The sequence below is a fragment of the Schistocerca cancellata genome, chromosome 1, assembly GCF_023864275.1.
Source record: "Schistocerca cancellata isolate TAMUIC-IGC-003103 chromosome 1, iqSchCanc2.1, whole genome shotgun sequence".
In the NCBI taxonomy this organism is placed as follows: Eukaryota; Metazoa; Arthropoda; class Insecta; order Orthoptera; family Acrididae; genus Schistocerca; species Schistocerca cancellata.
The window spans coordinates 800,095,858-800,116,277 of NC_064626.1; the positions used below are offsets into that span (position 1 = coordinate 800,095,858).

The 20,420-nt window shown below is 43.6% G+C and overlaps 1 protein-coding gene across 1 annotated transcript in view; it reads right to left on the reverse strand.

The window, feature by feature from the left end:
• LOC126187884 (uncharacterized) overlaps nt 1–20,420 on the reverse strand; it is a 396,025-nt gene that overhangs the window by 37,531 nt on the left and 338,074 nt on the right. The window contains exon 2 of the mRNA XM_049929227.1: nt 16,841–16,972. Within this exon, the coding sequence (XP_049785184.1) occupies nt 16,841–16,972 (132 nt within the window). The remainder of the gene's footprint in view (nt 1–16,840; nt 16,973–20,420) is intronic.

A 20,420-nucleotide genomic window follows, 5' to 3' on the forward strand; every position in this document is an offset into this window, starting at 1 on the left:
AGAAAGCATGCTACGTTTTAGAGGGAAAAGCCGTAATTGTAATGATCTGCACTACAACAGAAACAAGAAGCACAACTTAAGGAAAAATAATGTAATGCGTGTTACAGCTCACAAGCGACACTGAAGCAGATAGTTCCTATGACTTAGTATGGCCAGAGGCTATATTCGACAACCGTAATAAATTAATAACTGGCTTCTTTTACTCACCCCCGGTCTCAGATGAAACAGTTGCTGAACAGTTCAAAGAAAACTTGAGTCTTATCTCAAATAGGTACGCTACTCATTCAATTATACATAGTTGGCAGTGACTTCAATCTACCTTCCGTACGTTGACAAAAATACATTTTCAGACCCTATTGTAGATAGAAAACAACTTCCGTAATTGTTATAAATGCTTTTTTAAAATTATTTTGAACAATTAGTTCACAAGGCCATTCAAATTGTAAATTTCCGAAACGGAATGTGCCATGCATCTAGCTCCAACCACCATTCCGCGTTCAAAGTGTCTTAATTCCCTTCGTGTGGTCATAATAACGTCGGAAAGTCTTTCGTATGAATCACTGAGTAGAAATGACAGCTCTTCCAATGCACTGCCCATGTATACTTTGAGTATGCGATACTACTGCATCTGTATATGTGCATATTGCTGTTGTTATTGTTGTTGTTGTTGTGGTCTTCAGTCAGACTGGTTTGATGCAGCTCTCCATGCTGCTCTATCCTGTGCAAGCAGCTTCATCTCCCAGTACGTACTGCAGCCTACATCCTTCTGAATCTGCTTAGTGTATTCATCTCTTGGTCTCCCCCTACGATTTTTACCCTCCACGCTGCCCTCCAATACTAAATTGGTCATCCCTTGATGCCTCAGAACATGTCCTACAAACCGATCCCTTCTTCTAGTCAAGTTGTGCCACAAACTCCTCTTCTCCCCAATTCTGTTCAATACCTCCTATTCCACGAGATTTGTCATTTAAGTGGGTATGAAGTACAATAAGATTAAGGGGCTCCGGAACGCCCTATACTTGCAATGTTAAAATAACGCTTATAAATTACATCTTTCCTCACAAAGTATTTGAGGTAGGAAGTTGAACTTTTTACAGATTATTTATTGGAATATGGGCTACAACTTAACACAGGGATTTTACAAAATTTTAGTTCAGTTATTAAAGATGATTTTTTTCAATTGTTATGAAAATTCACAACATTTTTTTGCAATTTTTTATTTATATATTCAAAAATACAGTTTTTTGGAAAAATGCTGTGTTAAATTATGCAGAAGGTACTGTGTAACATTTACTGAAAGTCTGAAACAAATATGTTTGGAAGATCCTTAGAAAACATGTAATTAGTACGAGAAAATAAAAGTTTTGGGAATCGAGCGACAAAGATTGTATTAACTTTTTAGTGCATTCCAGGTCCATAGGATGGATTATCTTCATCCTCTGCAAACTCCTCCTCCAGCTTCCTCTTGTTCCTCCTCCTGTTTACTCTTGTTTGTATTTATAGACTCTTTACAGCCCTGTCTGCAGCCCAAAGGCGTTCCTTGTCTAAAGCAAGCATCGCTCGTACCATGTTAGAACCTATCTTCATTCCCATATTTCTAAATACCTTGCACCTTACAATGTTGCCATCATTGAAAGTCGCAACAGCATCATACACACCAAAGTGAAGTGTTTCTATTCCAACAAATATAGTCTTGGGGATTCTCGACCATATAACACTATTTACACTCTCATTGGGGTATGAGTTTTTCCGTGAATACACTTTTTCAACAGTTCAGGTGCTGCTAAGTCTCTGAAAATAGGTTAGCCACAACACATACTTCATCTCACATCACTAAAATGTACCTGATGAACACGGACGTTAATAACACCATTTGACAGCAGTTTAACAGCGCCACAGTGGGTCACGCCCATGTAGAACACATTTCAAAAAAAATTTAAAAATAGTTGTAGTCTTCGGAATTGAATAAATTGTATATCTATTAAAAGGTAATAGTCTGCAGATTCAGAAAACGCAAAAAAGTAAAAATTGAACTTTTCATGATTTTGAGCCTTTCCGGAGCCCCTTAAGGTATACTTAAAGTCCTCAAATCAATTGTATTAAAATGGCAATTGTAAAATCTTGCCCCTCTTGGATAATTTTCTGCGGACGCCTACGGCGCCACCTGAAGTTGTAAGCGATACATAGATCCACAAGTCAGCAGAGAACTCCACACGAAACTCTAGGAGGCTGCGCTCAATTTACTCGCCGTGAGAGAAGGTTTCTGTATCTGTTCGGAGATCAGGCAGGAAGCGTCGGGCCTCGGGGAGTGGGGTTGGGCTGTGTGTGCGCTTCGCGGCGAGGCCGTGGGAGCGCAGCGTGTGGTGTGGTGTGGGGTGGGGTGGGGTGGCGCGCGCACCTGGCCGCCGCAGCCTCAGCGCCGACAGCCTTTTTGCGCGCCTCGCCGCCCGATAAAGGCGGCGCTCCTCCTTTTGGAGCTGCCCGCAGGCCGCGGCCGCCCACGTGCGCCGCGATCGCAGCTTCCGCCTGCGGCCACTCCGCCACCTGCCCGCGAGCTGCCGCACGCACCACCAGCACTACACTCGCCTGCAACCGCTGCCCCTTTCTATACTTGCTGCCCCATTTGACCGAACGTCTCTAGTCTGTACACTCCATTCACTGAAACGAGAGGCAGACTGTAAACACATCAAGGAACTTGATCGCAGCGCTGCCGTCGAGAGTTGAATAATACAGGCAGTGCTCGCTCAGTGTGGCCGGGTCCGTTGCGAGTGAAGTCGTGTCTGACCTCAGAATCCGACCGTAAAGTTTATCACGTTTGAAACACTTTTGATTATTAGCGTATCAGTGTTCGTAATTACATTCACCATTCATTGTTTGCTACGGTCGCAGGTTCGAATCCTGCCTCGGGCATGGGTGTGTGTGATGTCCTTAAGTTAGTTAGGTTTAAGTAGTTCTAAGTTCTAGGGGACTTATGACCTAAGATGTTGAGTCCTGTAGTGCTCAGAGCCATTTGAACCATTCATTGTTTCTGTGCTCACCCAATAGCCATTCTTTTTTCTCCCATTAGTATCACGTACCAGTAAACTCGCTGTCATCCTCCACGGATACAGCGAGCGAGATCGACGTGTTAATTTTGAGTCAGTTCAAGAAGCGATCGAAGGAGAAGTCATTAAGTTCTGCAGAGAAACACGTGGTTCATAACGTGTATAAAACGGAGCTTGTATCCAGAGCAGTCAATGTCTCATAGTGTTTTGAAAACAGTTGCATCTACAGGTGTTTGTCGTTCTTCAATGTATCGTGTGATAAGTGAATGCAAGGCTACATAAGCACCCCTTAAAATCACGATGGAAGCTTTCAGAAAGTGTTGAACTTCGATAGAAATGCAATACGACTGAAAGTAAATGAATTTTTTTTTCGTAACGAATTGCCAACAATTGACAAAGTCCTTGCTGCTGTGAACAAAGATCCAGATTTTGGTAATTTTCGGCGAACTACATTTTATAATTATTACAATCAATGAGTTTCATATCTGTTCGGCGTGGACGCGACAGCATGCCAATAGACGGAGATGACATTATTTTATGGAGACGGCATTATCTACGAACCATTAAATTGTTGATAGATGAAGGAAGAGGCATTTACTATTTGGACGAGACAGTTGAATGCAGGCGCGACTGCTACGGTCGCAGGGTCGAGTCCTGCCTCGGGCATGGATGTGTGTGATGTCCTTAGGTTAGTTAGGTTTAAGTAGTTCTAAGTTCTAGCGGACTGATGACCTCCGATCTTAAGTCCCGTAGTGCTCAGAGCCATTTGAGTTGAATGCAGGACATACTTGAAGTAACGTCTGGGTAGATAAGGCCATAAAATCCTCTAAACAGGCTTTCCTGTCCGGATTATCCTCCGGAAACGAAGGCCCACCGTGTAAAGGTAAACGTCCAATTATCACACAAAATGGTTCAAATGGCTCTGAGCACTATGGGACTCAACTTCTGAGGTCATTAGTCCCCTAGAACTTAGAACTAGTTAAACCTAACTAACCTAAGGACATCACAAACATCCTTGCCCGAGGCAGGATTCGAACCTGCGACCGTAGCGGTCTTGCGGTTCCAGACTGCAGCGCCTTTAACAGCACGGCCACTTCGACCGGCTAATTATCACACACATTGGTGGCAAAGCAGGTTTCGTTGGATGCTATTTGTGGGTTTTCGAATCCAAGAAGATTGGAGATTATGATGAGGAGATGTGCGTCGATATCTTCGCCGGTTTAAAGATGTTCTTCCTCGGCTTCAGGAAAACGCAGTTATTGTTCTTGATATGGCGCCGTAACATTCTCGACGAAAAGGAAAAGTTCCTAATGCGAATTACAACAAGCAAGACGTATCAGAATAGTTAAAATCAAAAAATATCGCTGCTGAAGACAATGTGTTGAAGGAAGAAATCGTTGAATAAAACAGAATGGCACGTTCAGAATATGCAGTAGATGAAGTGGATAAAAATTCAGGGAAAACTATTCTTCGAATCCCTCTGTACCACTGCGAATGAAACGCAATCGAGTTAGTTTGGGTAAGAATCAAAAGGTATGTCGCAGCAAAATATAGTACATACAAAATGTCGGAAGTCAAAAAAAGTATTAGAACAACCGGTAAGGACAGTGATTGTAGAAGAGTGGAACAAATGTGTCCTCCATGTAGTGGAAAAAGTTGCAGATGTGGAAATTATAGAGGAAAGAGAAGAGCGTTTTGTCGTAAACTTGAATGTAAATAGTTTGAGTTCGAGAGAATGAAATTAGTTTGATCTTTCCTTTAACATTATTGTAAACTGGTGTTGTTATTAAAATCGCTTGTTTTTTAATTTGCTATGCCACTTGACGGTTTTTTACAATTTCTTCCATCACATTGTGGTCAAAGTTCACAATACAGGGTTTCTCACGAGCGACGCACGCTTCGCTTCACGACTGCCCGGCGGCCAGCTGCACAGTGTACACGAAGGATTTTCGATACCGCTGCTTTCACTGGAACGGGTGGTGGTCAGTCACGTGAAACTGTTCGTTTTGCCCCTGCTCTCAGTGAATAGACTACAGTGTTGTATCCACAGAAAAAAGGTAGCGTCTTGTACATCAGATCCAATGCGGCAGCGAGAATCGGCACCCTGCCAGGCGTCACGCGACGACGAATTCACAGCCGGCGCCAGGCTGGCGACGACCACCGGACGGGATGTGAACCAGCTGGGGGAGACAATGCGAATTATCTCGGGAACACTCAGGGCCACCCCCTGTGCATGGCTTCCTGTACTAGCGAACATAGAGCCTCCAGAAATCAGGCGATCACAGCTAGCCCTAAAAACCTACAGGAAAATTATAGACAACCCGGACCTCCCTATCCACTAAGATCTGACACCGATAAACAGGCTTAAATCCAGATCACCTTTTTGGAAAATCGTTGAAGAACTACAAGCCTTTGAGCCGAGAACGGCCTGGAACGAAGTATGGTCGGCAAGTGAATTTAAGAACAAAAACTTAGTACACGATCCGAACAAGAAGATTGATGGCTTCAACCTACCAAGAAGAGTGTGGACAGCTCTAAACCGGGTCAGAACGAGTGTTGGGAGATGTAAACACCTGATGAACAAGTGGGGCCTGGCAGACAGCGCTGTATGTGAGTGCGGTGAAATACAGACAATGGACCATCTACTCGTGTGCAAAATGTATGGCTATGGTGGTGAACTCATGGACATACATAGACTCAGTGACTCAGCCATAGAGTGGCTCAAAAACATATCTAATATAGTGTAGAATTATATTGTTCTCTTTTTAGTATATAGTGATAAGAATATTGTAAATTATGCCTCTGTGATGCCGAACGAGTAAATAAATAAAATAAATATTAAAAAAAGGGATCGGAAAGTTTTCAGAAGTAACGGCGAGCACAGGGCTAGCATAAAACAGAGAGGTGTGTTCTGGGACATGACCTATAGGTCATGCGAAGCAGATGACATGCTAGAAACCCAGCCTCTAGAAAGCTACTAAGGACGAGGGCAAATGAGAGCCAATGAGAAGGAAAGACGTCTTCAGCATCACTTCATCTCAGAGACAGAGTGGGATGAAGGGGAAAGGCTGAACAATACACGGAAGGAGCAGTTAGGGCGACCAACATTTGAAGGGAGATTACCAACATCTGACCAGGATTTTAAGGGAGGTTTCAACTGCACAACAACGTTGCATTTTCTTGTAATTGCTGACAATGTAGACATCAATATAGAAACAACTGTAGCATTTTTCTTACTTTTGCTCTATTATGTCACATGGTATCATACTTTGGGGTAACTCCACAAGCCGAGAAACAGTTTTTAGAGTGCAAAAGCGTGTAATAAGACTCATTTGTAGTGTAAACTCAGAAATGAGTATTATACTCATGTTTTCGAAATACATTTATTATATTATGTTTTCTAACATGTTCCACACCTACGAGTAACCTCTCAATTTTGGGTCGGTGCAATGAAAAGTGGATGTAATTACTGCAAACAAAACAATTTATTTGTTCACCGCATATAATACAAAAATATTATCACAATAAAGTTTAATTAATTTAGACATATCTATTATGTGTGCCCTGCTACAGTTACTTATTTACAGAAGTTGCAGAACCCTGCTGGCCTTTATCTTCCTGTCCAAACTGGAAATACTACTGCAATTATAATCCAAATTGATTTCAATCGCGAGCTCTGACTTAGTCTGCTGCTGTTTTTCTGAACAGTTCACTTATTGTTTGTAAGAGAAATAACTCTTTCGAAGCGTTGCGAAATGTTCTCGTGTTGTATGAGTCAATCGAGAAGTAAATAACATAATGAGCATATATAAACATGAACGTCTCTATAATCGTCTTTCGTGAGTCTTTGTTACTTCCGTTAAGTTATTTCTACCACAACTGCTGAGCGGTACGAGGCGAGCACATCCATGTGTTGCCCGTACAGTACTAACCGAGAAACAAGAAAACATTCCCCCTCTCACGACCCCTCTATACTCGCAGGCTATGTCATTATTTCTCCCCTCCTCGCATTCCCTTGTATCATACGAACCGAAAAAGCAACTATATGTCGACAACAGTACCGATTATAATACGAAAACTTTTCGTCATCTGTCGGCCAAGGAACTTGAACGATCGAGAGTATATCGCAGGACTGATGTATACAACGGTGTACGAAATATACGGGAGAGAAAGGCTGTCAATAACGGAGCCGGGAGAATTAAGAAAATATTACTATAATACGGGAGATCCCAGAAAAGACAGGATAGTTGGCCACTTCAGTAACAGGGCCTGAGAGTAGTAGAAATAGTGTCAGACAGTCTGAGAATCAGGAACTCTGTCTTGGAGTGGGTGCAGTCCCAGTTAACATTGATACTCAGTATAGAGGGAACAGTGCCATCAACCACTGTCTCGATATAAACACTTAAGTCTCTTTGCGGGTACGAAGCCCGACCAGTAAGAGTAGCAGAACAGAAGCTTAGGAAATAAACTAGAAACGGTAACGCGCTTCTTGTGGAGATCATTTCAAGCTACGTTCCGGCCCTTATAGCTAGGTCAGGACTTCCTCTCACATAGCCCAACCGACTAATTCGCTCTTGGCGAACCCCTCTCGCTCAGTCCCCGATAAAACTCAAGTTTGGGACGCGACGGTAACAATCGACACGGATTCGTGAAGCACCGATCGTACGACACCCAGCTATGTGGAATAGACACCACGAAAAAATAAAGTTACGCAATTAATTTTTTGTTTGGTTGCAGGTACTTGTCTGCATTCGAGGTACACATTGAAGTACCCGCGCCATGATATCTTAGCACGCCGCTACAGGAGACAGGCGAACTGGCACAGCCAATTCATGAAGATGAGTATCGTGCAGTAATTCGTTTTCTCTATTTGAAGTGGATCAACGCAGCTAAAGTTGGAAGTATACGGCAACAACGCATCCTCATGTGACACAGCGATTAAGTTACACTGACGCTTCCAGTGCGGTCAAACAGAATGTTCTTTTGAAGAACCAGGAGTCATTAGAGAAATGGAAGCCTGGGGCTGTAATACTGGTGTGTCACAATCGAAGCAATAGCGGACAAATTTAAAATCAGTTTCCAGCATCTTCCATGAAATTCTGAATATGCTAAATGTCAAAGTCAGCTGGGTTCTCCAACCCGCCGAATCGAGATAACAGCGGAAATATTGCAGGTGTAACAGATCAATTCAGATGACTTCTTTATCGGCCTAATTATCATGGACTATGATCCTATAACGGACTTACGAAGATGGTTTGATATGTCTGGTAAACTCCCATGAAACAATGGAACATTTTCGTTACGGTTGATTAATGCAAGAATCTATATCTGAGTCCAATATTGTACTACGTACTGCTCATTATTGACAGCCGTCTGACTTGGTCAGCATGTCGACTGGAATCGAAAATGGAGGAAACAGAATTCTGTGCTGTTATTAAACATTTTCATTTGAATTGTTGGACTGTTGCACAAATCCAAACAGACTGGATGAAGTTCACGCGGACCCTGCACCATCACTGAAGACTATTTACTTTTGGATTTATGAATTCAAACGTGGTTGGATACGCACGAGTACGAAGCGCGCTCCAGCCATCCACTTGCCGTCACTACAAAGGAAATCACTGACAAAATCCATGATATGGTAATGCAAGACAGACAAAAATTCATGAGAGTGCTGAGATTCTAGGCGTCTCAACTTGGCTAGTGCATAATATCCTGCACGGAGAGTTAACTATGAAGAAGCTGAGCGTGAGGTGGGTGCCGCGGTTGCTCATCCGGCACAACATTTCGTAATTCTGGTGATGTTTAATAGCAATCCGTAAGACTTTTTGGGCCCACTTGTGACTGTTGACGAAGCATTGATTTATCATTGTACACCAGAGTTAAAACGACAGTCAAAGCAATGGACTTAGGCCGGTGAAAGTGCACCGAAGAAGGTAAAGACCACTTTGTCAGCTGGTAAGGCGTTGTCCACTGTCTTTTTGGATTCCCAAGACTTAATCCTCATAGATTACTTGATAAAAGGTAGACTCGTAAGTGGATCCTATTATTTTTCATTGTTGGATCATTTGATACTCGCGTTGGCTGCAGAACGACCAAGGTTGGCACAGTCCCACGCAGCAACGGCAACAGTGACAAAAGTGCATGGATTGGGCTTTCAATTGGTTCCTCGTCCACCTTGTTCACCAGACTTAGCCCAAGTGACCTCTTCCTGAGCCCTAACTTGAAACTTTGGCTTGCTGAGAAGAAATTTACATCAAATGGAAGTGATAGTAGCAGTCAACGAGTATTTTGATAGTTTGACAGAACCTATTTTTCCGATGGGATGAAAGAGCTGGAGGATTGCTGGACCAAGTGTATATCCCTCAAAGGAGACTTATAGCGCGAAGTAAGATGAGTTGCTTCCGAAACAAATATCTTTTTCTTGCTTTTTTACCAGACATATCAAACCACCCTCGTATTTGACAACTGTTACTGTATTGTATATCTACTACTCCTAATTAACTGGTTAGAGTTCTGTAAAACATTCTTAATATTGCTTACCGTGGACTTTAATGACTTCGTGTGTATAGATGCAATGTAACTTATGTAAAATCAATAGTGTTATTTATTGTGTAATGTTATTTCCATGTATGTATGTAATTTCTTTGTAATTTTAAGAGCTTTGACCCTTTAGGAAAATTAACATCAGTGAATAACGTTACGAAGAGACACACGAGGAGCGATGGTGAGCTATGGAGAGTGGCAACTGTGAATGGAGTGGCATAGCATGAGTAAAACTGACAGTTGTCATTAGCGGTATTAAGTTGTGTATTGTCTGGCTGGCTGGCTGTGCTAGAAACTGTACAGGAATCTATGAGGCCAAGGCTTCTGAACAGTTTAGATTTCGTGACGTGCAAATAAACGGGCGGACTGCACGTCAGAGTTGATATTCGACCAGCTGTCAACTAACCCGACTAGCCCCGCTCCATTCCGCTTGCAGAAACAGGGAAAGTTTGTTATGGTGTATTTTGACGGGCCAGCCATCGACGAGACAACAGAACGTCGGCACCAGGGTTCCTACAGCAGTCGTCTCGGGTAAGAACCTGCAGCACTCACATCTCTGCAATCACACTATCGACTGTCGACTGACGTTTCATTGCTGCTGGGCATCAATAAAAAGAAACTCTTGTAGAAAAATATTATTGAAGTATGCTACACAGATTCAAGTCAGCTCTCGATTTATTTTTCAACACCTCTCCTCCAGTAATAGCTCAAAATAAAATTACATTTGTGCTGTCAAGGGCTACTTCATTGTCAGGACTTTACGTAGTTGTCACATGACAAAGTGAGCTGACATAGCATTTATGATGAAGACATTAGCTCTCTCTTACTTTTTTAATTCATGGTAATACCAAATCCATAATTTAACTAACTATATTTCGAAAATACTGGAGATAAAGATTGAACAATTTTATGTTATTTGCGTGTTTGTCGACTGCACTGCTTAGTAATTAAAGTTTCCCACCAAGGACATTTTGAATACTAACAGACCTAAGTTGCTTACAGTAATAAGCCAATACGCCTCACATTTGCTAACTTGGTGAAAGACGTTTTCGTATAACGAAGTCGCATTGCCTACCTGCATATCTATCTTCCTTAGCAATCAGTAAGACAAAGTTATTTATTGCGGCACCACCATTTACACAAATAATATTTTGCGGACATTTTATCTGTTTTTGTGTCTCACACGTATTTATTTAGTATGTGATTGAATGTGCTTGTGTACCTTACCAGCAACTCAGTCTTTCTTTCTTGGAGATACAGGCTACCTACAGAAAGTAGAGAGATAGTAGTCCAGGACAGAAACAGTCTGCTTATAGTTGGATTAAATGGACAGATACGTAGCGCTTTAATCATGACGATTTATTCGGTGTTTTGGTGAACCTGTTGCAACAGAATCTCTATGAGATATGTGCGGTAAGGAGCTTTAAGATATTACAAGCAAATTGACAAGATAGGGGAAATGTACCACCTGCGTATTTACTTGTAGAACACTGTGGAAAGTATTATAGAACACGTAACCGAATGACAGTCCCTTCAACTTTCCATAAAAACAGTCTTAACTGAAAAGCAGTGGTAAATCGGAATCGGTCAAAGTAAAGAAGAAGTTAGGATCGTTTTAACCCCGTGACAAAGGAGAAAAACAAACAGCAGAAAAACGTATGCTGCTGACAGATTGTGCTCTTAAGGGGGCAAACCGTACTGGTGCATACTACCGAAATCCCCCGTCGGTGTTACGGGAGGCTGTCAAGATAAAATGTCGCGGAACTGTTTATTCTACACGACAACGTCCCATCCTGCACAAGAATGCAGAAGCATATGCTCGTTCTTTGACCCATAAAATGTTGATTCCTCCTCCCCCCTCCTGCCCCCCCCCCTCCGACGCTACCGCATTTTCTCCTGACATAGTAGTCAGCTTCTTCCTGTTTCCTCGGTTCAAAAAACCATTTCGTGGTGGCCATTTACAGAGCGTCTACAATGTCATTTTAGAGGTAAAACCGTTCGTGAACAACCAAATTTCAGACTTCTTCAAGCAAGTTCCCCTTCAAGTCATTTGTCTTTGGGAAAAGTGTGCCACATTGGTAGGTGAATGCATAGACGACTAATACCCATCACCAAGTTTCTTTTTTTTTTTTTAAGGTGATAATCACAACTTTACTACTACCTCTCGTATCTCTGCACGTTCATTAGGTCCAGACGGTAATTAATAGAGGGGTCCCTATTTGATGCCACGCTCCTTGATTTCTGAGAGGCATTTGATGCTATTTTGCACCGTCATCTCGTAAATAAAACAAGTTCTTGGGGAATATCGGAACAACGTTACGAATGAACTTTCTCGAAAAACAGAATTCCGTATATTGTTCTTTATATGAATACTTCGTCAGAATTGGAAGTGGCGTCTCGGATATCTCGAGAAATTGTGGTAAGATCGTTACTGGGGTGCCTAACTTTTTCACACGAAATAACCTTTTACTCATTGGAGATACTTGTAATCTCTTTTCATCTTGACAAATATTGACCAGGAGCTCGTGAAACAAAAACCAAAATATGTTCACGACTTTATCGATTGCCAAGATACAAGTAACTCAACAGATGTAGGAACTCTTTTGCACATAATGTGTCCACTGGCATCCAGATATCAGAACTGGCTTTACATATTTATACTCCTTGGCGCTCCCCTCTCCCTGTCGTCCCCCAGTTTGAACGCCTCCGCCCCCCCCTCCCCCCCGCCTTCCAAGTATTAACTTCGTAGTATTGTACAAAATGTTCAAATGTGTGTTAAATCGTATGGGACTTAACTGCTAAGGTCATCAGTCCTTAAGCTTAGACACTACTTAACCTCAATTAACCTAAGGACAAACACACACACACCCATGCCCGAGGGAGGACTCGAACCTCCGCCGGAACCAGCCGCACAGTCCATGACTGCAGCGCCCTAGACCGCTCGGCTAATCCTGCGCGGCGAAAGAGATTCGGATACCGCCTCTAAATGGTTAGCATTATGACAAAACAAATCATTAACAATAGTGGAATCACCTTCATCGTTCCTGTCAAAATTACTTGAAAGCACTGCCACCTTCCGCTTCTTTACAGGTTTAATGATGTTACTGTCATTGGAATGGGCGTCAGAATCATAAGAAACATTCATTTATACAGTCATCCGTATCTTTGTTCTCAGTAGTTACAACGAAACATCGCATCGTAAAAGCGCCCGAAAGTACTTTAATTTTGTTCATTTCCTTCCGTTTTATGAACAGGACCATCTCTACAAATAGGGAAAACGTCAAGACCTGAAATACCAACTATTTGAAATATAAAAATGCAATCAAAATGCTAAAAAAATTGCATGAAGGCAATCAAGTTAAATACATTGGCGCTTGCTATATAAACATCTAAATAAACGATATAGTTAAATTACATCCAAGCTGACGGCATCTACAGACAGTATAAGGAAAATGCGAGTTATCGCGATATCCTTCCAAAACGGATGTCGGGCAAAACACGAGTAAACTCGAGATTCGACCGCAGTGTGCTAAGAGCTGCGCCACCTTGCTCTGTTATGTGACAAAACGTTCCTTAATATACAGCTGTCGATGTCACGACAGATTTTATGCAAGTAAATCTGTAGTTTGAGTGTATTAATCAAAATTTTATCATTTAATTTTTACTGATATATCTTCAGTGCGATTGGGTCTGTAGCCGTGATGAATTTTTTGAATGATTTCGTGATGGCTTCAGCTGACATTCTCCTTATTTGATGTACGATTGTACAATTTCGGCCTTAGGCCATCTTGAAGTATCTTAATCAGAAGCATCATACATCGGATGAGTTAGTATCACTTATGAATTTAACATACGGACAAGCGATATCGCAAGATATAGTAGGAGGATTGTAACTTACTTCATGATCTATTCTGGTATATTATGCCATACACGTCTTTGCTCTTATGATTGCATGTAATTGTCAAAAAATAAATTATAAATAGTTTTTCGTTTTTTAGGAGCACGTTACTGTTGAGTAGTTGTTGCAATGTTCTAACATATAAAGCCGAGGTTTTTAACATCTTTACACTAGAAACATTGTGATTATTTTACAGAAATTCGTTAATTCAGCTATATATGTCTTTGTTATCAATTATATTTAATTATCGTCCATCATTGGTGTAAATATGATTGCACGTAATTTCCTTAAAATTGCTTGTAACCTTTTGTTCTATTCTGTGGGAGCACGTCATTTTCGGCCAGTTGTCACGAATATCATATAAGTCGACCACATTACGGTAATGAAACAATATTGAAAACGATGAAAATCGAGTAAAACCTCCTCCGACTAGCTTTATGGTTGTTTGACTTTCGCATTGCAATCACATTTATTAACAATAATAGCGATGATTAGACATTCTATGATTCTATAATGCTTCGTCGCAGAACTAGTAAAAAGTTATCTAGGAATTTTCCATTTTGCGGATGTTTTGTTCATTTAAAACTATGCTGATTGGTCTTTTAGATGGAAGTAAATTTCAATTTCTTGCATCACATCCATGATTTTATCTTTCTGTAGCTTACGTAATATTTGTAATGATTTATGAACAACAAGTATTTTGTAGCTGGCGTCTTTTAAGTGTGCAGCAGATTTTACGGGCGGTAGTTTAAAAATAAAATTGCTTTTGCTTAAAATGAAATGGCCGTGTCGCTAAAGCAAATCGGCAGGTTTCAGTTACCTAATTCGCAAACTAGCGGGGACACAGTGGGGATCACATCCACAAACTATTCGCTGTTCTGCAATGGCACTGTGCTTTTCTACTGCTGAATGTGCTTCTCCAGTCTGGTACAGGTCATCTCATGCCAGACAAGTAGATATTGCTCTCATCGAAACCTGCAGGTTGATCACAGGTTGCTTAAGACCTACCCCAAATGATAAGCTCTACTGCCTGGCTGGAATAGCGCCACCATGGATACGCAGAACAGTGGCTGCCAACAAGGAGAGACTGAAAGTGGAACAGGACAGTGCCCATCCACTGCACGGACATAATCCACCACAGCAACGGCTGAGATCGCGAAAGAGCTTCCTGAGAACATCCGGGAAGCTCACCATTTCAACTGAGAAGGCAAGGCTGGAGTTATGGAAGAAGTCGACGCCTCACCTGCAGACGCCAGAAGCTGAAGAACTACCACCTGGACACAACGAGAGCTGGCTGGTGTGGAAATCTTTAAACAGATTACGATCAGGAGTTGGACGATGCAGAGACAACCTGAAGAGATGGGGCTTCATAACAGAAGATACGTCCTGTCATTGTGGACAAGAACAAACCACAAGCCACATGCTCCAGTGCCTTTTGTGCCCTACATCCTGCACGAAGATTGATCTCCTGCAAGCCAGTCAAAGCGCCTTGGAGGTTGCCAAGTACTGGGCACATGTAATATACACTCCTGGAAATGGAAAAAAGAACACATTGACACCGGTGTGTCAGACCCACCATACTTGCTCCGGACACTGCGAGAGGGCTGTACAAGCAATGATCACACGCACGGCACAGCGGACACACCAGGAACCGCGGTGTTGGCCGTCGAATGGCGCTAGCTGCGCAGCATTTGTGCACCGCCGCCGTCAGTGTCAGCCAGTTTGCCGTGGCATACGGAGCTCCATCGCAGTCTTTAACACTGGTAGCATGCCGCGACAGCGTGGACGTGAACCGTATGTGCAGTTGACGGACTTTGAGCGAGGGCGTATAATGGGCATGCGGGAGGCCGGGTGGACGTACCGCCGAATTGCTCAACACGTGGGGCGTGAGGTCTCCACAGTACATCGATGTTGTCGCCAGTGGTCGGCGGAAGGTGCACGTGCCCGTCGACCTGGGACCGGACCGCAGCGACGCACGGATGCACGCCAAGACCGTAGGATCCTACGCAGTGCCGTAGGGGACCGCACCGCCTCTTCCCAGCAAATTAGGGACACTGTTGCTCCTGGGGTATCGGCGAGGACCATTCGCAACCGTCTCCATGAAGCTGAGCTACGGTCCCGCACACCGTTAGGCCGTCTTCCGCTCACGCCCCAACATCGTGCAGCCCGCCTCCAGTGGTGTCGCGACAGGCGTGAATGGAGGGACGAATGGAGACGTGTCGTCTTCAGCGATGAGAGTCGCTTCTGCCTTGGTGCCAATGATGGTCGTATGCGTGTTTGGCGCCGTGCAGGTGAGCGCCACAATCAGGACTGCATACGACCGAGGCACACAGGGCCAACACCCGGCATCATGGTGTGGGGAGCGATCTCCTACACTGGCCGTACACCACTGGTGATCGTCGAGGGGACACTGAATAGTGCACGGTACATCCAAACCGTCATCGAACCCATCGTTCTACCATTCCTAGACCGGCAAGGGAACTTGCTGTTCCAACAGGACAATGCACGTCCGCATGTATCCCGTGCCACCCAACTTGCTCTAGAAGGTGTAAGTCAACTACCCTGGCCAGCAAGATCTCCGGATCTGTCCCCCATTGAGCATGTTTGGGACTGGATGAAGCGTCGTCTCACGCGGTCTGCATGTCCAGCACGAACGCTGGTCCAACTGAGGCGCCAGGTGGAAATGGCATGGCAAGCCGTTCCACAGGACTACATCCAGCATCTCTACGACCGTCCCCATGGGAGTATAGCAGCCTGCATTGCTGCGAAAGGTGGATATACACTGTACTAGTGCCGACATTGTGCATGCTCTGTTGCCTGTGTCTATGTGCTTGTGGTTCTGTCAGTGTGATCATGTGATGTATCTGACCCCAGGAATGTGTCAATAAAGTTTCCCCTTCCTGGGACAATGAATTCATGGTGTTCTTATTTCAATTTCCAGGAGTGTAGATACAATTTGTATATATGCATGTACATATTTATTGATGTGTATGGCTACTGTAACTTTGTATGTTTCTGACTCGAGAATGAAAAGTTACCTGCGACTCACATCACCGTTGTGTGATGTCTTCAGTAATCAATAACTGATTCCAAAAGACATTCGACATTAGCTGGTGAATGCATGGTGACGCACAGGTGTCACGATTTGCTGAGACAAGTCGTAGCAGTGCTTGTCGAGGAAAATTCAGACAGTTTCACGCATCATCGACTGGTCGGCTTGTAGACGATACTGTCACCTGCAGTCGGAGTACGTACTGCGGTGTCAGAGAGAAGAGAGTGTGTGTACGCAGCGTGAGCAGTGCTGCTGAGTGTGGTGAGGGTTAGCAGCAGGCGCTGGCAGGGCAGCACTCACCGCGGCAAGGAGCAGCGCCAGCAGGCAGAGGCGGAGGCAGGGGCCGGGGCCGGGCTGCAGGGGTGCGGGGGCGGCCAGCGTGCGGGGCCGCCACTCCGTCACGCCGCTCCTCATCGTAGCCGCAGCCTCGCTCTGCAACAAACAACCAGTCACGTGGTCACTGCCTAGTGTGGCTCAAATTCCTCTGTAATCATCCACATGTACACAGTTAGAAATGACACTCGTCTATACATTCAAAGACAGAAAAACCGACCCACCACGAAGCAAGTTTCCGAATGAGACGGAAATCTGTGGATGTGATGTACACGTACAGATAAACAAATTTCTGGAAAATTGTGTCATTTATTCAAGAGAAAGCACTTCACAAAATGAGCAAGTCAATAATGTCTTGAAAGACATCATGTTTACGCCAGTGACTGTTAAGCTTTTTATTTCTACTATTGCAGTTTCGGCCTTAGGCCATTATCAAGTGCAGATGTTTTGGCTTTAAGTAATGTCTACTTTATACACTACTGGCCATTAAAATTGCTACACCAAGAAGAAATGCAGATGATAAACAGGTATTCATTGGACAAATATATTATACTAGAACTGACATGTGATTACATTTTCACGCAATTTGGGTGCATAGATCCTGAGAAATCAGTACCCAGAACAACCACCTCTGGCCGTAATAACGGCCTTTGCACGCCTGGACATTGAGTCAAACAGAGCTTGGATTGCGTGTACAGGTACAGCTGCCCATGCAGCTTCAACACGATACCACAGTTCATCAAGAGTAGTGACTGGCGTATTGTGACGAGCCAGTTGCTCGGCCACCATTGACCAGGAGTTTTCTATTGGTGAGAGATCTGGAGAATGAGCTGGCCAGGGCGGCAGTTGAACATTTTCTGTATCCAGAAATGCCCATACAGGACCTGCAACATGCGGTCGTGCATTATCCTGCTGAAATGTACGGTTTCGCAGAGATCGAATATAGGGTAGCGCCACGGGTCGTAACACATCTGAGATGTTACGTCCAATGTTCAGAGTGTCGTCAATGCGAACAAGAGGTGACCGAGACGTGTAACCAATGGCACCCCATACATCACGCCGGGTGATACGCCAGTATGGCGATGACGAATGCACGCTTCCAATGTGCGTTCGCCGCGATGTCGCCAAACATGGATGCGACCATCATGATGCTGTAAACAGAACCTGGATTCATCCAGAAAATGACGTTTTGCCATTCGTGCACCCAGGTTCGTCGTTGAGTACACCATCGCAGGCGCTCCTGTCTGTGATACAGCGTCAAGGGTAACCGCAGCCATGGTCTCCGAGCTGATAGTCCATGCTGCTGAAAACGTCGTCGAACTGTTCGTGCAGATGGTTGTTGTCTTGCAAACGTCCCCATCTGTTGACTCAGGGATCGAGACGTGGCTGCACGATCCGTTACAGCCATGCGGATAAGATGCCTGTCATCTCGACTGCTAGTGATACGAGACCGTTGGGATCCAGCACGGCGTCCGTATTACCCTCCTGAACCCACCGATTCCATATTCTGCTAACAGTCATTGGATCTCGACCAACGCGAGCAGCAATGTCGCGATACGATAAACCGTAATCGCGATAGGCTACAATCCGACGTTTATCAAAGTCGGAAACGTGATGGTACGCATTTCTCCTCCTTACACGAGGCATCACAACAACGTTTCACCAGGCAACGCCGGTAAACTGCTGTTTGTGTATGAGAAATCGGTTGGCAACTTTCCTCATGTGAGCACGTTGTAGGTGTCGCCACCTTGTGTGAATGCTCTGAAAAGCTAATCATTTGCATATCACAGCATCATGTCAGTTAAATTTCGCGTCCCTAGCACGTCATCTTCGCGGTTGTTGCAATTTTAATGGCCAGTAGTGTACAAGCTGACACATTTCAAGAAATTTCACATGACTCTGAATTCCAGTTATGAAAAGTCAATAATGTGTTTGTCCAGCAAGGGCCATTATGCAAGCATATATTCGGCTTGGCATTGATTGACAGCTTTGTTGAACGTCCTACTGAGGGATACTGTGCCACATTCTGTCCAACTGGCGCGCCAGATCGTCAAAATCCTGAGCTGGTTGGAGGCCCCTGCCCATAATACTCTAAACTTTCTCAATTGATGAGAGATCCGCGATCTTTCAGGCCAACGTAGAGTTTGGCAGGCACGAAGACAAGCAGTAGAAACTCTCGCCGTGCTTGGGGGGCCCTTACCTTGTAAGCCCACCAGGGTTTGCCATGAAGGGCAAGAAAATAAGGTGTAGAATATCGTCAACGGACGTACCGATGTACTGCAAGGGTGCCGCGGATGATAACCAAAGGGTTCTGCTACGAAAAGAAATGGCACGCCGCACTAACACTCCCGGTTGTCGGGCTGCATGGAGAGCGACAGTCAGGTTGGTATCCCACTACTATTCAGGGTTGTCTCCAGACGTGTCTTCGGTCTGGGATCTCACTGACTGAAGTAGTTTTGTCTTAACTCATAAGTGATGAGTCTCGCTTCGAATTGAGCCCCGATGACCAGCGAAGACGTGTCTGAAGACGGCCTGGACAGCAGTGGTATACCGACTTGACTATCACCCGCCATATGGTCCGTCATCCAGAAGCCGTAGTCTGGCATTTCTTTTCGTAGTAGAACTCATTTCCTGTCAGTTGAGGCACTTATAATTTCGATGTTCTGCACTAAAAGTGTCGCATCACACACTGTACTATCGTAGCCTACCGTAGACTATCAAAATTACCCAAAGACTGCTGTTGTTTTCCTAGTAGTTTTGGTCAGTTAAGTTCGTACCCGCATCACCTTAATGTTGGATGTGTTGCATACCTGTCGGGCGATACCTCATAATGATCGCTTTCTTTATTTAGATCAGTGTCTTACGACATTCCCCTAGAAACTGGAAGTGGTGAACCGTCTAGAAACTGAGTCATGATATATGATCGGCCGCGTAACCTACAGAACATTTTTGTTCTACATTGTTATCCTCTTACCTGTTACTTAAAGAATAAAGAGTATTTGTAACAAAATTTAAATGTTAAATGTTTAATCCCATGTTTTATCCCATGTTATTTATGTTGATTTGCAATGTGAAAAAGGGGGATGTTGTAGTGAAAATATACAAAACATACAGATTTATAACATAGCGATAGGAAACGCAGTTTCCTGAAAAAAAGGTAAAAATAAAAAAAACTAAAAACAAATATATTTCAACCATCGTTTCAATAATGTTTCTTATTCATAAACAACTTTTGTATTTATCAATAATAACTGGAAAAACTTGTTCTTGATCATGATGAACGTTCTATTCAGTGCAAAGTAAGAACTACATATACATACTTTTTGTGCATGTAAACTGTACTTGCATTTGGCCACGTAAAGTCCAGAAGCTATGTAATCAACTAATTTTTATTACCTGTAAAACGAAAGTGCGATTTATATTCTGTACATAATGGACTGACACTGAATGATGTGCAGTTCTAATTATATGCAAAACAAAATTCACTTATGTTTGTTTCCCTACCAATGCCACAAGTGCTACCAGTAAACCTGTTTTTTCTGCGTCG